General features: G+C 34.5%; 3 protein-coding genes across 3 annotated transcripts; 1 reads left to right on the top strand and 2 right to left on the bottom strand.

Annotated features, from left to right (window-relative positions):
- LOC109710922 (transcription elongation factor 1 homolog) lies at positions 851–3,160 on the top strand. Its single transcript, XM_020233734.1, has 5 exons — positions 851–1,004; positions 1,602–1,749; positions 1,852–1,922; positions 2,845–2,866; positions 2,953–3,160. The coding sequence occupies exons 2-5, from the start codon at positions 1,637–1,639 to the stop codon at positions 3,011–3,013; spliced, it is 267 nt and encodes an 88-aa protein (XP_020089323.1). The 5' UTR covers positions 851–1,004; positions 1,602–1,636; the 3' UTR covers positions 3,014–3,160.
- Positions 3,493–6,968, bottom strand: LOC109710246 (ubiquinone biosynthesis O-methyltransferase, mitochondrial-like; the record flags this gene model as incomplete). The annotated part of the gene is made up of 7 exons (XM_020232754.1): positions 3,493–3,807; positions 3,906–3,986; positions 4,606–4,755; positions 4,868–4,917; positions 5,315–5,363; positions 5,747–5,824; positions 6,894–6,968. Coding segments are annotated over 7 exons (591 nt in total), but the record flags the coding sequence as incomplete, so codon positions are not given.
- LOC109710790 (protein HEADING DATE 3A-like) lies at positions 7,392–11,006 on the bottom strand. The gene is made up of 5 exons (XM_020233550.1): positions 10,815–11,006; positions 8,736–8,797; positions 8,615–8,655; positions 7,679–7,959; positions 7,392–7,612 (listed from the first exon to the last, which is right to left on the bottom strand). Exons 1-4 carry the CDS (start codon positions 11,004–11,006, stop codon positions 7,724–7,726), a joined length of 531 nt encoding a protein of 176 aa, XP_020089139.1. The 3' UTR covers positions 7,392–7,612; positions 7,679–7,723.

Genomic DNA, 16,688 nt, shown 5'->3' with positions numbered 1-16,688 from the left:
TATAGCAATAAACTTATACTTATAAAATTTAACCTATTAAATAATTAAAAATTTTATTTTATTTAAAGATAATTCTAATTTATAATAAATAAGATAATTCTAATTCATTATAAAGAAAGTAGAGTTTAGATTTTACTATTTAATAATTTTTTTAGAAAAATTATTAAATAGTAAAATAAATATCAAGAAAGCCGAAAATAAATATCAAAGTAAGGAAATTTTGAGTTCCACTCCTCCGCTTACATCAAAACAAACTGCTCCTTCCCGCATGGAAAAAATACCTCAAACTAATTACATTATCATATATATTATATATATGCACTCAACTAATAAAAAAATAAATAAAAAATAATATAATAAAACATTATTAATTCTATGTGTGTTATATTCTGATCGGAAAGATTTTGTCGTATTAAATATATTTAATTTAATTATGTAAAATAAGAGTAAAGACTATATTTATTAATAAATTATATAATACTTTGCAAACCAGCATATATATGATAATATTTAATTAGTAAAAAAAGTATAATTACTAGGAGGTAAGAATAATTTATAATGTTTAGATTAATATTCAAAATCATTGAGTTATCTAGTGTGTAAAATATTATAAACTTTTATTTGCAAGCAAAGTATTTTTTTATAAAATAAAATAAAAAGAGATTATTAATAAAAGCATTGTATTTTTAACTATCGCATCAAAATGCCTTTTGGTGGGCGTCCATGGGCAAGCAAAGTAATATAAAAAATAAAAAAAAAAAGGAGGAAAAAAAAATCCATAAAAAGCTCCAATCGGGTCGGATCCAGCAGAAACAGTGACCCGCTAATATTGACTCGCCGACTCGGATAGGGTCGGAGTCCTAGTGCGACTCGGTTTCCAATTCCATGAGCTATATATGACCCACACCACATTATCGATCGAAGGAGACTTTATTCTTCGATTCCAAGCTCTCTTTGCGCAATCTCTCGTTGCGAATCCTCCCTCTCTCTATCGCTCTCTCGAGGTAAAATTTTACATTTATTTTTGTTCTTTTTTATGCTTCTTTTTTTCTTTTTCTCCGATCTAGGGTTTCATCTATGTCGAATTCTTGCCCCTTATATAGTTGCTTTTTATGAAGCGATTCACACGATTAATCGAATTTTTGTTCAAGTGCTCGATTAAAATCAGCTTGTTTGTTTTTAGTTCGATTTGGGACGAATTTAAGGAATTTATCGACGCTATTTTTTTTTTTTTTTCGAAGCCCTGAATCACCTAGGATTTCACAAATTCGTCCTAATTGGGATTCTTGTGTTCATGTAAATGTTATCGTTCGATTAAAGCGATGCAAATGGGATTCTGAACTAGCTAATTTATTTGTTTGATCCTTTATCCGCTTCATATGTTACCGAATTTGTTACTTCCGTACTAGTATCAAGTAAGAAAATATATCAAATAATAAAATTATTTTAGCAGAAAAATTTCTAGTTTTAATTCATTTTATCATTAATAGGTCAATTGCTTATCAAATTGTTTATGAAGAAATTGACTTATTGTTTGCAACAAATTGTTTTGAAACCTGAATTGAAGTGCGGAGCTCCTAATTTGGATTTTAATGTATCAGTGATATTGAGGCTTACGAGTTTTTTAAGTTGAACCATGGGAAAGAGGAAGTCGAGGGCGAAGCCGCCGCCTAAGAAACGAATGGACAAGCTCGATACGGTCTTTTGCTGCCCGTTCTGCAACCACGGGAGTAGCGTCGAGTGTCGCATGTAGGAATCATATTATTCCATGTTTGTACTGAGATTTAAGCTCTGATATTTGGTATATAATTTGTGCTTGACTGTGATTCGATATTCACAATTTGTTTGCAGTGATATGAAGAATCTGATCGGCGAGGCCGCATGCAGAATCTGTCAGGAAAGCTTCAGCACCACTGTTACTGGTAGGTCCATATTTAATTGCCGTAAATCATTTGCACAACACATGCATATGTTGAAAATATAGCCCACAGATGTTAAACCTAGTACATAAAGTATTAAAAATTGAGAACAAACATGAATCGTTATCAATCAGTTAGTTAAAAAAATTGTGAGTATCATAAGTCATATATTTTATGACAACCCCATTTACTTGACCAGTGACAGAAGTTTGACCAAGGGAGATGAGAGTTTTAGGTGTAATCTCGGCTAGAAATTGGGTCTAGAAGTTTCTTACATGGCTTGATTATTGAACCAGGATCTACTACTCCGAACAAGCAATGTGATAGTGTAGTGAAAATGTGACTAACCTGTAGCAGCAAAATACAATCGTCATTTTCTATTGTAGCTAAGTTCAGCTAAATCTTTGTTTACATGTGTGTATTCTAGCTCAGAATATATGGACTATACGGACTTTCTAGCTGAATATGCTCTCTATTATATTTTCTTTATAAACATGGACTTTGCAAGATGGTGTACTGCGGATTGGTACCAGATAAGATGGTAATAGCAGAGAAATCAAGCAGGTGCTACTATTAGAAATCTAGTTTAGAGTACAATGGAACCTGATGTATTTTTTTAATGATCAATATTTCCTTGTAAAAAAGAGTCCAGTCGTGGCAGCTACTAGGGCAATTCCTGGTTAATAGAAAATGATTATTCAGATCGGTGACACATATGGAATGGTGCTCTTCAAGAATTGAAGCCAGATAGTTTAATCATACAAAAGTTACCAAGGAGCCTGTTATTTAGAATAAGCGAGCTTCACCTGTTGCCTCTCTGCATGTATTGCAAGAAGCTATATTAGTCTCTTCTCTGTTTTTACAATTTTAAGTTTTGTTTGGGAATCTCAGTAGCATGCTAACCGAGTTCTCTTCCTCTTTGCAGCACTTACCGAGCCTATTGACATGTAAGTTACTTGACTTGGTAGAGTATATTTTTAACTCTTTGAGAATTAGATAGATATTGATTGTTAAAATTCTTTTCATCTATCAGATACAGCGAATGGATAGATGAATGTGAACGTGTTAACAACCTTGATGAAGACACTGCCTAAGTGCACCTATTTGCCGAAGAGGTTCGTAGTGAGAGTGGACAAGTGATGTGTATGCTTCTAATTTGTACCATATGATCATGTTGTGTATATCTATGTAGTTGACATGATTTATTATCTTGTAGTGAACTAATGGCTGCTTTCCTCTCAGTCAGCATTTTTATGCTATTTAGCAATTAATTGAGCCTACTATAATTGATGTGTTATAAATCTATTAATGGTGGTTGAGCGAGATACTTATATATCTGATGATGGGAAGCTACCGGCTCTTCTCTATGGTAGAGACTTGGCTGATTCTATTGAATCAACTTTCCATAGCAGAGCGTTTCTCGTAAGCAAAGCAACACCGTGGTAATATCTTTAACAGTTACGACCAGCCACGATATATGGTACAGCAAATATTTGGTTCACTTTGCAAAAAATTTTGTAGGTATTCTTCACCAAAAAATCATCTTTGAGAAAGTTCTTTAGGAGTTCCAGCCTGGTCGTGGCCATTCCATGGCCAATCGTATTCAACATTTTCTGGGTTTGAACAGTGTAAAAATTGAAGGATTACAAAGACAAATTGGCTCCAATAAAATAGCCAATATTAACCATAAAGCCTATTTAAAACAAAACCGAAACAAAAAATAAAAACTAGAAAAAACACGGGCCAAAATTCAAGAAGGGAGCACGAATTGAGAAAAAGGCTAGGAGGCCTGCTTGACGCCGAAAGCAATGTAATTGACGCTGATGTCGTCGGAGAGAGACCATTCTCCGGTCAATGGGTTGTAAAAGAACCCCGCCATTTCCTCTACCTGAACAAAAACATCCAATGCTTTAGCTGTCATACATGGAGTTCAGGCAAAGTATTATTATGATTTGAGAACGTCTACAAAAGATAAATGGGGATTACAGAGAATGAAGCTCTCCGCAATATCATGACTAATTCCTCTGGAGTGAGAAATTTGGACCACTCGTGCGTTCCCTTTGGGAGCTGCAAAAAACCAGAAGATCACATTGCACACATCTTGCACAAGTTGTGGTAACAAAATTTGATCCAGACCAGGTGGTCCAAATCCTAAGATAAATGGATCAGGCCACTAAGACTCGTCAGCAATGGTGAGTCCAGAAAAGTTATTTTGCCTAGATTAAAATCCGGGTCCAGGTCCAAGTCCAAACATGAATTCAGATAAACCATGTCATGAAAAACCTGAATTCCAAAAAAATAGTTAACATACCCAAAGTTTAAATAACTTTGTATTTTTTATTTAAATTAAGTTTTGTTAATAATTTTCTTGATGCATATACATCAGGTTAAGAGTAGTGACTGAAGAACTGTTCGAGCAAAAACCATAAAAACCAAGAGCACACGTTGCACTTGGTTTAATATGAAAAAAAAACACAATAGCGCTTTATTTATGATCAAAGAGATAGCATGACTACTCATTATAATTCAGGTGGTATGGTCATGGCTGAACCCAGATTCAAGAACAGGATATTGGTTGCCTTAGTTAAATTGTTATTCTAGTCTAGTAATGGAGAATCCAGATCTGCAACACTACGATCATCTAATAGGAAGCGGATGAAATTAACTACATAAGGAAGAAACAAACCCAATTAAGAATGTGCTCGGCAGTAACTATGGCAGTAGCATATGCTCGCAATGTGCGATTGATGGTAGAGATCACAGTGGCACCACCAGGAGCTGTTAAGGCTCCAAGTGACCTGCAAAAATCTGAGGGGTCTGCAACATGCTCAATCACCTGTGAACAAAATCACATTTAGATTTCTGATACGGCGGGTTTCCTTATCTTAAGTTGATTTAGATCTTGATACAAGTGCGCACATAAGATCGAGTGTCGATTGATACCACACCTCAAGAGCAATTGTTGCATCAAATTGCTTATTCAGTCTGACTAAATCCTCTGTAAACCAAAAACTATGTATCAGCTTTTGTATCAGTCTGACATGTCAAGCTAAAATGCATCAAACTTTAACAATTCTAATCATCAAAGCACGATCGTTAGATTTTGAAATTAGCAATCACCTAGATTAAAACTAAGTAAAGAAGGAGAATTCACCAAAAAAAAAAAAAAAAAAAAAAAAAAAGAGAGGAGAGGAAGAAACTTAGTTAACAGAATATTATGTCACATGGTAACTGCAATATTCATCATCTATTCTAGATAACATTATGGGATGCCACCGAGAAACATGATTCCATAAGTGTTTACACACGTTATGTATTAATATTGATTTGAAATAAGCAAACTATTAATGCACCAATTTTTTGAAGCTCACAGTAGTTGAGGAAGAAAAGAGTACCAGCTGTAGTGCAACAATATTCAATAGATGCAGTCAGGGGATCTGATGCCTGAAACACATATAGACGCAAAAGATCATGACATCAAATTTTTTGAATATTTATGTTCTACTCAAACAGCTTGATACAACAAAATATGCATATTATAGGTCATCTAATCTGTTTATAATTCACCTCTTGATTTCTCACTAGCAAAAGCTTCTTTTAAGTCGAAAATTCGTTGGTGCATATCATATTGAGGTAAACACAGCATATAAGATTTTTATGTTTTCATTCTATCAGCCAGGAAGTGGGAAGAAGAAAGTTCAAGATGGCAAATAATAAACTCAACGCAGGTAGCAGTTCAAATTAACAGAGGCCTTTTGAGATAAGTGGTTGGAGAAAAATAAACATGTAAAGCTAGTTTTTTAGCTTGACAATGAGAATAACCATACAGCATGAATGTGAGCAATCTTAATGTTCTTTTCCACAGCATCAATGCCTGTAACAGCAGCTCCCAACCGAGCTAGCGGCTGAAAGTGGAACAGGAAAAGGTTATACCATAAAATGAGTAGCTTAAATATGAAGATATTCAAAAATTTAAAAATGACAAACTGTGCTAAATATGGTAATCATTCTTCATGTAAGGCAAAAAACATCAAGACAAGCGGTTCATATGCAATGCAAGAACAGAATGAAATGCCTATGGATATCGTCAATGTTCATAATAACTGAAACAACGATCTTGGAAAAACTACAAAATAAAAAGTTTAGGCCTTGTTCGGCATCATTGCTCTTTTCTTCTTTTTTTTTCAAGACACTAATTCTATTATTTCTATATAATTTGATACACCGATGGAAAATTTTTTCTCTTGTTGTCATGGTTTGTTTGCTTGTAACACACTCCGGCCAAGTGGTGGATGACAACTTATTTAACAGCACTTAGGAAGCGAAAAAAAACTGCTTCCAGTCTTAATTTTTGTTGCCAAGTACCTTGAATGTAACAATTGCAAGCAATCTACATCATTTTCTACACTATTTTATATAGAAATTTTATATTAAAAAAAATAGCAACAACACCAAACAGGGCCTTACCTGATCGCTTCTGCCATTAACTGTCAAGAACAAAATATGTCATATATTTCAATTAAACTAACATAAGTTATGGTTCAAAAGATCTCCTTCACATCCCAAGGTGCAGCTCAAGCAAAATCAGAGCACCATTGAGTTGAAATTCTCAAAAACAGCAACACTTAAGGACCTTGAATGACATAGTCTTCACTACAGGGATCTCATGATTATCAGTACTCTGGTCTTTAAATGCAAAAAGAAATTTTCAGCCAGTAAAGAAAAAAATAACTCAACAGCTCTAGCAACATCATCTTGTTATTGTCTTTCTAGCACTCTTCCAGATAGAAGACAGATGTCTGTCAGTTTTTAACAGGTTCATAAATATTCACCTTCTTGTGATCTTCAGGTATATGTCTTGACCATCTTACTCCTTATTGCAAGTAAAACTTAAACGTAAAGACCCCGATTGTCAAAATCTCACCATAAAGATTGGAAAAACAAGAAGGCGGTGCTTTCGCCCAAAGAAATTACCTCTGAAAGAATGCCACCACCACATCCTACATCGATAATTTTTAATCCTTCAAGCGGCCTAGCTNGGGAGAGTAAGGATTAGGGTTTTGGAGAGGGGTGCGGTGAAGGAGACGAAGGGTTTTACAGAGATCGCGAGGGAGACGAAGCGATCTCAACGCCATGATTCTCAGGAGAGTCGAGCAGGGAGAGAGGGAGAGGGAATGAGTTAGAGAAGGGTGAGAGTCGAACTCGTGTTAGTTCATAAACACAAAAAGAATTTTGTTTCAACTTATTATTATTATTATTTACACGATAAAAAGATTAGATATTATTAATCTAATTATAAATGTTAGATTAATCTTAATCATGAATGAATGACCAGATACAATGTATCCACATTGATTATATCAAAATTTACTTTTGACGGTATTAATTTTCTTATCCAAAATTTAATTTACTATTTAATCGCATGTATTTTTTTAATTAAAGAAAACGTTTCGAAAATTCTACCAAGTTTTTAGCCAAATATAAATCATCATAATAATTACACGCTTCGTCACATCGTCATGGCCACCAACGGTAACTAATACATGTATAAAAACATATATAAAATGCTCCTCTAATGGAACAGATCATGGATCTCATCAAACATATATAAAAACAGTACATATTTTGCTTATAATAATGACCTTACTACGTACGCATCCTCTTCTCACCATACGTATAGAAATTCGTACGTTATAAGTAGACGAAATATTTTCCACTCTATCTCACGCTTACTCGTTGCTTACTTCGCTTGCCGTTATAAGTAGACGAAATATTTTCCACTCTATCTCACGCTTACTCGTTGCTTACTTCGCTTGCCGAAACCTCCTACCGCCGGAGCCCGACTCCCTCTGGCAGTTGAAGTACGCAGCCGCGACAGGCGAGCCCAAGTTATGCTGGTGTGCGAAGTTGCTCGTGCAGAAGTTTTCGCGCATCAGAGGGACGAAAGCCATCTGGCGACTGCGCTGCTGGTAGAGCACGAATGCGAGCCTGTGGATCCCCATCGCCGGCTGTGGGCTCTCGTAGCGCACAATCTCCCGGCCTGAGATTGTTGCAATTTGTGATCGATGGGTTATTACTGCTACAAAACTGTACAGCTGTATTTGGAGCTGCGGCCAATTTGATTTCGGTGATTATTGTATTGCTTATAGTTATGTTTCGTTCAAGATTCTGCTAATACGATGGTCAGAGAGTGAACTCATGGTTGCTGATCATGTTTGTGGTTATGTTTTGTAAAATTTGGCCTGACTACAATTTCACAATAGGAATGTTAATTTAAGTGTTTAGTTTTTAGAGTATGATCCTAAACTTAGTTGTTCCCTGTGTAGTAGGAAAAAAGATTATTAATTAATAACCTAAAACATTACTACATCTGCAACACTCAAATATTTCGTTTCTTAGTTTAATGACAAGAGAAAACATTTTCTGGATTAAATAATTTACAATTGGAATTAGAAAGCTTATTTAAACTCTGGTTTGGTTTCAAAGTCTTCAGATTTTTAATTAACCAAATATGTGACTTTTGAAGTTTCTAATTTTTATACAGTAGAGAAGTTATTTTAAAAACTAAACAAAAGTGGCATGTGGGTAATTCTCTTCTTGCCATGCATGCCTTACCCTCATAATTAGTTAATACTCGCAACAAAGTGCATATCATCATCGATCATATTTACCAGAAGCAGAGATGAATTACTCACCAAAGCTTGCATCTGTTGTTGCGGGAATATCAGTCACCATCCTGTAGATATTCAAAAGATTAGTACAACTTGGTCTCGTCTCAATAAAAAGAACACCTGCATTATTACATTCAGAGCTCACCAGTGCAAGTACTCCCTCAGTGTGGGACTGCTGGGGTTCGGGGCATCAGGATCCACCATCACCTTTACAAAATCAAGGAAACAAAATCTAACCATATGTTTTGTGTGTATGTATATTGAGAAAGATTTAAATATTTGAACATGCAATAAAGTAATTAATATTTGCTTACTGTAAGTCACAGGGTGATTTCTTACGCAATTCATTTAAAGGGATAATACAAGTACACAATTTTAACTTGTTTAAAGGGCTTATAGATCTTATGGATGCGTCCACTGAGGAGGGTAGAGAAAAAGCGGATGCCGTAGAATTANTTTTTTTTTGAGAGATATGTAGCACGCTACCTGCTTTATTTATTTTATTTAGAAATAAATTTAGCTGAAAATGTGAATCAATTAGGATTCGAACTTGGGTCTCGGGTGCCAACTGCCAAATCCTTTGCTACTTGCTCTAGGGACGGTTGGCAGGTCAAGCTAATTAATACAGGGCGTTGTGTCGCCGTACGAAGGTAAGAGAGAGACAGCCTCGCATGCGGAATGGAATCAAAGTCCGCAGCGGAGTGAAGGTGCTCGACCATTTATTTGACAGTCCAGATATTTCAAAGCAACGGCATAAAAAATTTGATCAGATATTTTTTATATTTTTCTAATTTAGCCTTCTTAATTATGATTAAAAAAAGAACATATAAGGTGTAAATGTGTATATTTATTTTCTTCGCATACATAATAGATAATTATCAAATCATATAAATTTTTGTTTTTTTTTACATTTTTTTTATGATTTATTTTTTTTTATTTTTCATGCTACTGTAGTAGTAATGCATGAATCTGGTTTCCAGCGGAAAGAAAGCAGAGGGACGAAAAAAGAGGAGAAAAAGTACTAGGGCCGGGAAAGAGAGGGAGAGAGAGAGAGAGAGAGAGAGAGAGAGAGAGAGGAAAAGAAAAGGAAAGGAAAGCAAAGCCAAAGAAAGAAAGATAGGACCTGAGGCATCTCTGCAGCGGCTTGAAAAGTAAGCATCCAAAAGATTCATCAACATCAACAAAGTTCAAGAATCCTCACTGGATGTAGCAAAATAAATTAAAAAGGTTCCAAGAAGAAGAACGGCCGGGGTGTTCGAGGTAGGGGATGGGGCGCAAAATGAGGTTAAAAACAGGACCCAAAAAAATAAAAAAATAAAATACAAAACTGAGAAAAGAACAGAACTTAAAAAATAGATGAAATTATATAAAAATGACTTAAATTTTAGGTCGTTCGGGAATAACTATCCAACTCTTAAAATTTTGGACTTTTATTGCTTGAGTTTTCAAATAACTTGATTTAGCTGCTTTTACAAATAGCTGTTTGCAACAGGTGCATTCAAATATTCGTTACACCATACTTTGAGTTTAATTTTAAGTAAATAAATGCATCTTAATTTTCGTCACGTAAAAAAATTATAATTTATTGGACGGCAGCGATAAACTATCAAATGTGATGAGTGACCAAAAATAGGTGCAGTGTTCGAATGCATAAATGCACTGGATACATGCACGCAATAATTTCTTGCAACTAATAAATAACTAAAATAAGAAAAATAAAAAATAGTTAGTAGAATTAAAATTTTTAAAAATTAGATAGTCGCGTCCGAACAATCTAAAGTTTTTAAAGGTTGACAAATAAAGATGCAGTGTTGGAATGTATGAATGCACCGGATGCCGCGCAATAATTTCTTGCAACTAATAAACAACTAAAATAAAAAAAATAAAAATAGTTAGTGAAATTATTTTTTTTAAAGATTAGATAGTCGCTTCCCACCAATCTAAAATCTCACTGTGGGCATCCCAGTAGACCCAATCTTCTCTTGGTAGCCTCTCTCTCTCTCTCTGTCGCTCTGTCTCTCATGTTTCCCCTTCCTTTCATCCTCCCCACTCCTCCCATCTTCCTACCTTCCTCCATTCTCTATTTTTTCGCCCACAAGAAAGTAGTAAGGTCAAATGTGCGAAATAACTGGCGACTTTAAAAGTTTAAGCTATTAGATAACGGTGTGATAGTATTAATTTTATACTTGATTGTACCAAAATGGATTCTGTAAGATAAACTCACTAGTGTGTAAGACACTCGGAAGCCGGCGCCGCCGATCTCAACCCTAGGTTTGATCGCGACGGCCGACGGTCGAAGGTCCATGCCATTAACCATTGTCCTGTTACTGTAGAAGATCCTAAGAGAAACCGTCCTACGAAATGGCTCCACTACGTCCCCTAGAACATGGTCTAAAGCCAAAGAATCAGTGGTCATTGTGCTAACTCTATATATATATATATATATATATATATATATATATATATCGATATATATATATATATATATAGAGAGAGAGCAATGAAATTAACTAGCTAGTTGAATGAAATTAGAAAAAGGGTTTATATAGAGTGAGTTGGATGATAAGATGATGGGATAACATAGAAGAGCTGCAAGTATTCGCAGCTCAACAGAGTAGAAGAGGAGGGGATGGAGAAGCGAGAGGAGATTGGTGTGCTTTTATCGTAGCTCGACTGAGCACGAGAATCCATACACCGTCAAATTACAGAAATACCCTTTAGCCGGTTTGAAAAGTCGTTGTTAAATTCTTTGAACTCTTTTATTGTGCCCAAAATAGCTCTGCAAGGCCAAGGCCTATGGTATGGAGTGTACTAAGGCTTACTCGAGTATTGAAATTCATATGATACTATTATATAAAATATAGTTGGAATAAAAGTATATAGTAATAAATTTCTATATTTTTCGGTTAGGGGCTGCTTGGTTCCCGTAAAATAGCCCCGAAAAAAAATTTTCAGTGGAAAAGTGCGATTCTAGTGTTTGTTTGTCCATAAAAAAATTTGTTGGGAAAATTTGTTTTCCGAATACAAGGAAAACAAAGGTTTTCGTTTTCCGCTCGCAAAGGGCGAAAAACGAAAACTGGGTTGGGAGGGGCGGGGTTCACAGGGGCGCGGTCCACAAGGGGCACCCCACCTCGTGGACCGCAAGAGAGAGGTCCACTGGTTGCGGTGGACCTCTCTCCCCCATCTTCTTTTTTTTTTATATATAATATATATAATATATATAAAATATATATATATATTTTAAAAATAATATTTTATTTATAAATATATTTATTATATAATATTTTATATGTAGTAATTTATTACTATTATATATTATATTATATATTTAATTATTGCATAATATATTTTAAATATATTTTATTTATAAATATAAACTATAATACTAATATATAGAATATGATAATAATTATATATTAATAATATAAAATATGTAAAATAAAAAATATATATAATAATTTTTATTTATAATTTTTTTCCTTTCAACCAAACAACTTTCTCGGAAAATTACTTTTCTTTTCCTACGAACCAAACATAAACAATGTAAAATATTTTTTCCACCGAAAACTTTTTTTTCACAGAAAATTTTTTTTCCACAGTTTTACGTGGAACCAAACACACCCTTAGATCGCAGAAAATATATTGTAATATGCGAAACATAATATTACGTACAAAAACAATAATGATATTTTTCTTTTGCACTTTTTCACCGTACATAACACAATCTCTTTGCAATTTCAAATGAAGCCTAAGTTGCCATTACAGTGTGAGATTTTTAGAAAAAAGGATAATTGTCCATATATCCTTCAAAACTTCAAAAATATCTAATTTATCCTCTCTCTTTTTTCAAATATGCCCCTCATATGTTCTTCCGTAATTCAAATATATCTCCACAGTTACCATCCGTTAAGTTATCTCGAGTTAAACATGAGTTAAATGTTTATCAGAGTTTAAAAAAAATCAAAATATTTTTTCGCCCTTAATTTAAGGGCAAATAAGAAAAGTCGGTAATGGTAAAATAATATATTTGAAAAGATAAAAAACCAAAGTACTTATTTTGTCTCTAACTTAAGGACAAATGAAAAAAGTTGGTGATGATAGAAGAGTATATTTGAAAAGACAAAATAATTATTTTATAGAGATAACGGTTGTTACTAACCGTGTACTAATAGAAATTTAACTACAGGGTATATTTGAAATAACTTGAAACGTTAAAAAAGTAATTTTAATATTAGTCTTCTAAAAAAGATAAATTAGAAAGTCTGAAACATTTCAGAAATATATAAACAATTGCCCCAAAAATGAATGTACAGAGCTTTATGTGATTTATAAACAATTTCGAATGGGCGATTCAACCTTTTAAAATTTTAGTTTTGCTATTTGATCTTCCAATTTGTTCTTGAACCCACCAATGATATTGTTGGCTTTAGAATTTAAACTAATAACTTTAATTTAATTTATAATAACGGAAATTGCTTGAAGTATATTAACTAAAATGGTAATGATAAATGGTGCATACAAATTTTGAAAAAAGGAAAAAAATCAATGGAAACTCATTTCACTAATATAGCACTTTTCAAATTGGTCCTTGATTTACTTTTTATAACTTAGCTGTCTTAAAATTGCTATTACAGTAAATTTGCGTATGAACTGTGTCTTTAATCTTATTTTGATTGGATTCGAACTCTAAGTATTAACAGATTAATAAAGTTAGATAAAATAAACTACTGTATATTACTGTACAACAAATGTTGATTCAAACTCAAAGATTCTTAGCAAGGCTGACAACCAATGTGAGAGAAAACTACCTGAGCCATTGTGGAATTGTGGAAATGCATTGGAAAAAGATAATGGAGAAACTTCAAATATCCCCCAAGTGGTTTCGTACTTTCTCATTTTAGTACCCTGCGATTTAAAGTGTATCAAGTTAGCACCATGTGGTTTCATACTTTCTCACTTTAGTACCATGTGGTTTCAAGTGTATCAAGTTAGTACTCCGTGGTTTCGCATTTTTTCACTTTAGTACCATGTGGTTTAATATTTCGTTACATTATATACTCCAAAATAGATAATAAAAAAAAAAATTGAAATCACAGGATACTAACTTGATATAAAAATAAAATCACATGGTACTAACTTGATACACTTGAAACCATAGAGTACTAAAATGAGAAAGTACAAAAACACAGGATACTAACTTAAATCACAGGGTACTAAAATAAAAAAATATGAAACCACGTTGGGGGTATTTGAAGTTTTCCGAAAGATAATTGATAAATAGCTTCTGACATAGCTTGCTCAGTAGATTAGTAGTTCTACTGGTGACAGTACGAGATGTTTCTCTTTCCCATTGATGCAGGCAAAAAAAAGTAGGACCCAAATCACATGGGCACTTATGGGGAGTATCATCAATATAAGCTTATGAAAGGGCGATAGGGTTGGAGCCCTCCCCGCGTTTCGCGCTCTCCGCCCTCCGGTACGGCGGCGCTCCCCCCCCCTTTCGTAGCCGCGACGCTAGGGTTGGAGCCCTCTCCGCCCTCCCGTACGGCGGCGCTCCCCTCCCCCCCTTTCGTAGCCGCGACGCCATCGCTTTCCTCACTCGGGAACGCAGCCGCGTTCTTCCGTACGACGCGGCGTTGGCCCCCCTCGCCGTCCTTTCGTCCTCTCCGCCTTCGTGATGGTGCCTTTCCGCCTTCTCTCGCCCTGTTGCCTGTCTCGTCTGACGGATCTCCGCCTTCTCTCACCCTGTTGGCTGTCCCATCCGACGGATCTCCGCCTTCTCTCGTGTTATATAATAATTGTAACTCACTACACCTGATATAAAGGAGCAAGAATATCTCACCACACAAAAAAAAGATTGGCAGGAGGAGCAAAATTACGTGCAATCTATGCGGTTGAATTTAAGATTATAGACCATCTATTCATGAATTATGTTTGTATCAGATACTTATCTTTTCGTTTACTATCTAATCCTGATTCAATATTAAGCAACACGACGATAGGAGATCTGTGGAAAGATTGACGAATACAGGCGGACACTACCAAAAGGAGGAAAGATTTTCTAACGGTTATTTGTGGTCCGGTGGCTCGTGTGGCTGAAAAAACAACAGAATATTTCAGAATTTGAAAATAATATTGATCGTAACCTAAGCGAACTTCGTAAATTAAGAGAGTTTTGGAAAGATCCTTGTAGTAACGAAAGACAGGTGATATATCATTATCCGTAAACTGTAATTTTCATTTTTATTTTTGGTTTTAGTATTTGTTTTTTTTTTTGCTTGTTTTTTTCTTAAGTCCCGTTGTCTTACTAATATAGTCTATTTCATATTTTTATTGAATAAAGCGAATAATACGTTATTTTTTTTCAAAAAAAAATCACACCACACACACTCTCTCCCTCTCTCTCAAATCTTGTCATGGCTTTCCTTAATTTATGCAGTGCCTACTAAACCTCATAATTCAAAATATTATTAATAAATTAGTATTGCATATGTTAAAATTCGATAATAGTTTTATCTTTTTAAACTCTATATGATTTCTAACATAAGTCTATTTAAAAAAAAAAAAAATAGAGCTAATTTTAATACTATCAGAGAAAAATCTATATTATAGCGGGATACAATGTACCTGTTCGAATAATATCAAATTATGAAAATATCAATTCCCTTTTAAATACTCACAACACAAATCTCACAAACTGTAGCATTTCTAAATCTTAAAAAAAACAAGAGCTTCTATCAGATGCGGTGTCACCACCTTAATTTGAGCAGGGCGGGTTGGGGACCATTTTTTTTGTCCCCATTTTCTTTTTCTCCTATTTTCCTCAGCTTGCATAGGAGTCGCAATTCTCTCTGTCTTTGGAGCCTTTCCTATCCCAACAACCTCCAAATTAAAATACTATAATTGCTATTACTACTACTATGTACTAAAGTCCGTAGACTAATATGACTGTACTACCACCTGTCCCTGGCTGCCTTCGGTGAATCTGGCATATATATATATATATATATATATATATATATATATATAGAGTCTGGCTACTATACTATCGATAGTATCAAGCCCTTAGTACTATTGAGTTTTCTACCGTTAGATCTACTCTTTGATTATTTTCACCCGTTAGATTATACTATTAAACCAACCACTGACTCAACCCTAGGAGACCACTATCAATTTAACCGGGGACCACTATCATCCGAACCGCACATTCTTTCATCCAACGGTCGAAAACTCAATAGTATACAAGGGTTTGGTATTATTGATAGTATAGTAGCATAATTCTATATATATATATAGAGAGAGAGAGAGAGAGAGAGAGTATAGCTATTATGCTATCGGAAGCATAAAGTAATTGATACTTCTAATTTTTTAGTCCTTAGATCAAACCTATTGATCATTTTTAATCATTAGATTAATATTATTAACCGATGAGGACCACTCAACCTTAGGGAGACCACTCAACCCTAAGGAGACCGTTATCATTCCAACTGTAGAATTTTGGATTCAAAGGCTAAAAAATCGAAAGTACCAACTACTTTATGCTTTCGATAGTAGTAGTTACAGACACACACGACACAACCCACCAACCAAATATTATATATTGAGTTTCGGCTCCTATACTATTAAGTAGTATCAAACTCTTGGTACTATCGAGTTTTCTGTCGTTAGAAAATTTTTATATGATTTAATTTTTACCGTGGCTTGATTATATATTTCAACCAACCACCCATCAATGCTTAGCAGCGAGGAAGTGGACCATTTTAGTTATAGTAGTGTTTGTCTCTCTCTTCTCTCTCTCGTCTCTCTCTCTCTCTATTAATTATATATATATTTATTATATGTATAGAGGTGACGTAGGATGCTTATGGAAGCACGGGGGGGAGGGGCTCTCGTTTTTTTTGGGCCTATCTACTTTGTTTTTCATGTTCGGGCTTTCGAATCGACGATCGCTCAATTAGACTTGATTTAGAGTATTTGAATACCTAGAAAATAAATTTTGCGATTTTCGATACATTTTGCCTTTATCGAAATGGGCCCTCAAATAACGTTTTGAAAATAAAATCTTCAAATATTGATGATTATGACATTAATTTTAGAT

Source organism: Ananas comosus, linkage group 5 (genome assembly GCF_001540865.1).
Source record: "Ananas comosus cultivar F153 linkage group 5, ASM154086v1, whole genome shotgun sequence".
In the NCBI taxonomy this organism is placed as follows: domain Eukaryota; kingdom Viridiplantae; phylum Streptophyta; class Magnoliopsida; order Poales; family Bromeliaceae; genus Ananas; species Ananas comosus.
The sequence above is the reverse complement of the archived record's forward strand: the minus strand, read 5'-3'. Positions and strand labels throughout refer to the sequence as shown.

Excerpts from the sequence above, each read along its gene's own strand:
- LOC109710922 (XM_020233734.1), top strand. The coding sequence starts at position 1,637 with ATGGGAAAGAGGAAGTCGAGGGCGAAGCCGCCGCCTAAGAAACGAATG. Across the intron at positions 1,750-1,851 it reads AGTAGCGTCGAGTGTCGCAT|TGATATGAAGAATCTGATCG; the intron begins GTAGGAATCATA and ends ATTTGTTTGCAG. Across the intron at positions 2,867-2,952 it reads CTTACCGAGCCTATTGACAT|ATACAGCGAATGGATAGATG; the intron begins GTAAGTTACTTG and ends TTCATCTATCAG.
- LOC109710790 (XM_020233550.1), bottom strand. The coding sequence starts at position 11,006 with ATGACCACTGATTCTTTGGCTTTAGACCATGTTCTAGGGGACGTAGTG. Across the intron at positions 8,798-10,814 it reads TCCGAGTGTCTTACACACTA|GTGATGGTGGATCCTGATGC; the intron begins GTGAGTTTATCT and ends GATTTTGTAAAG. Across the intron at positions 7,960-8,614 it reads AACAACAGATGCAAGCTTTG|GCCGGGAGATTGTGCGCTAC; the intron begins GTGAGTAATTCA and ends CAACAATCTCAG.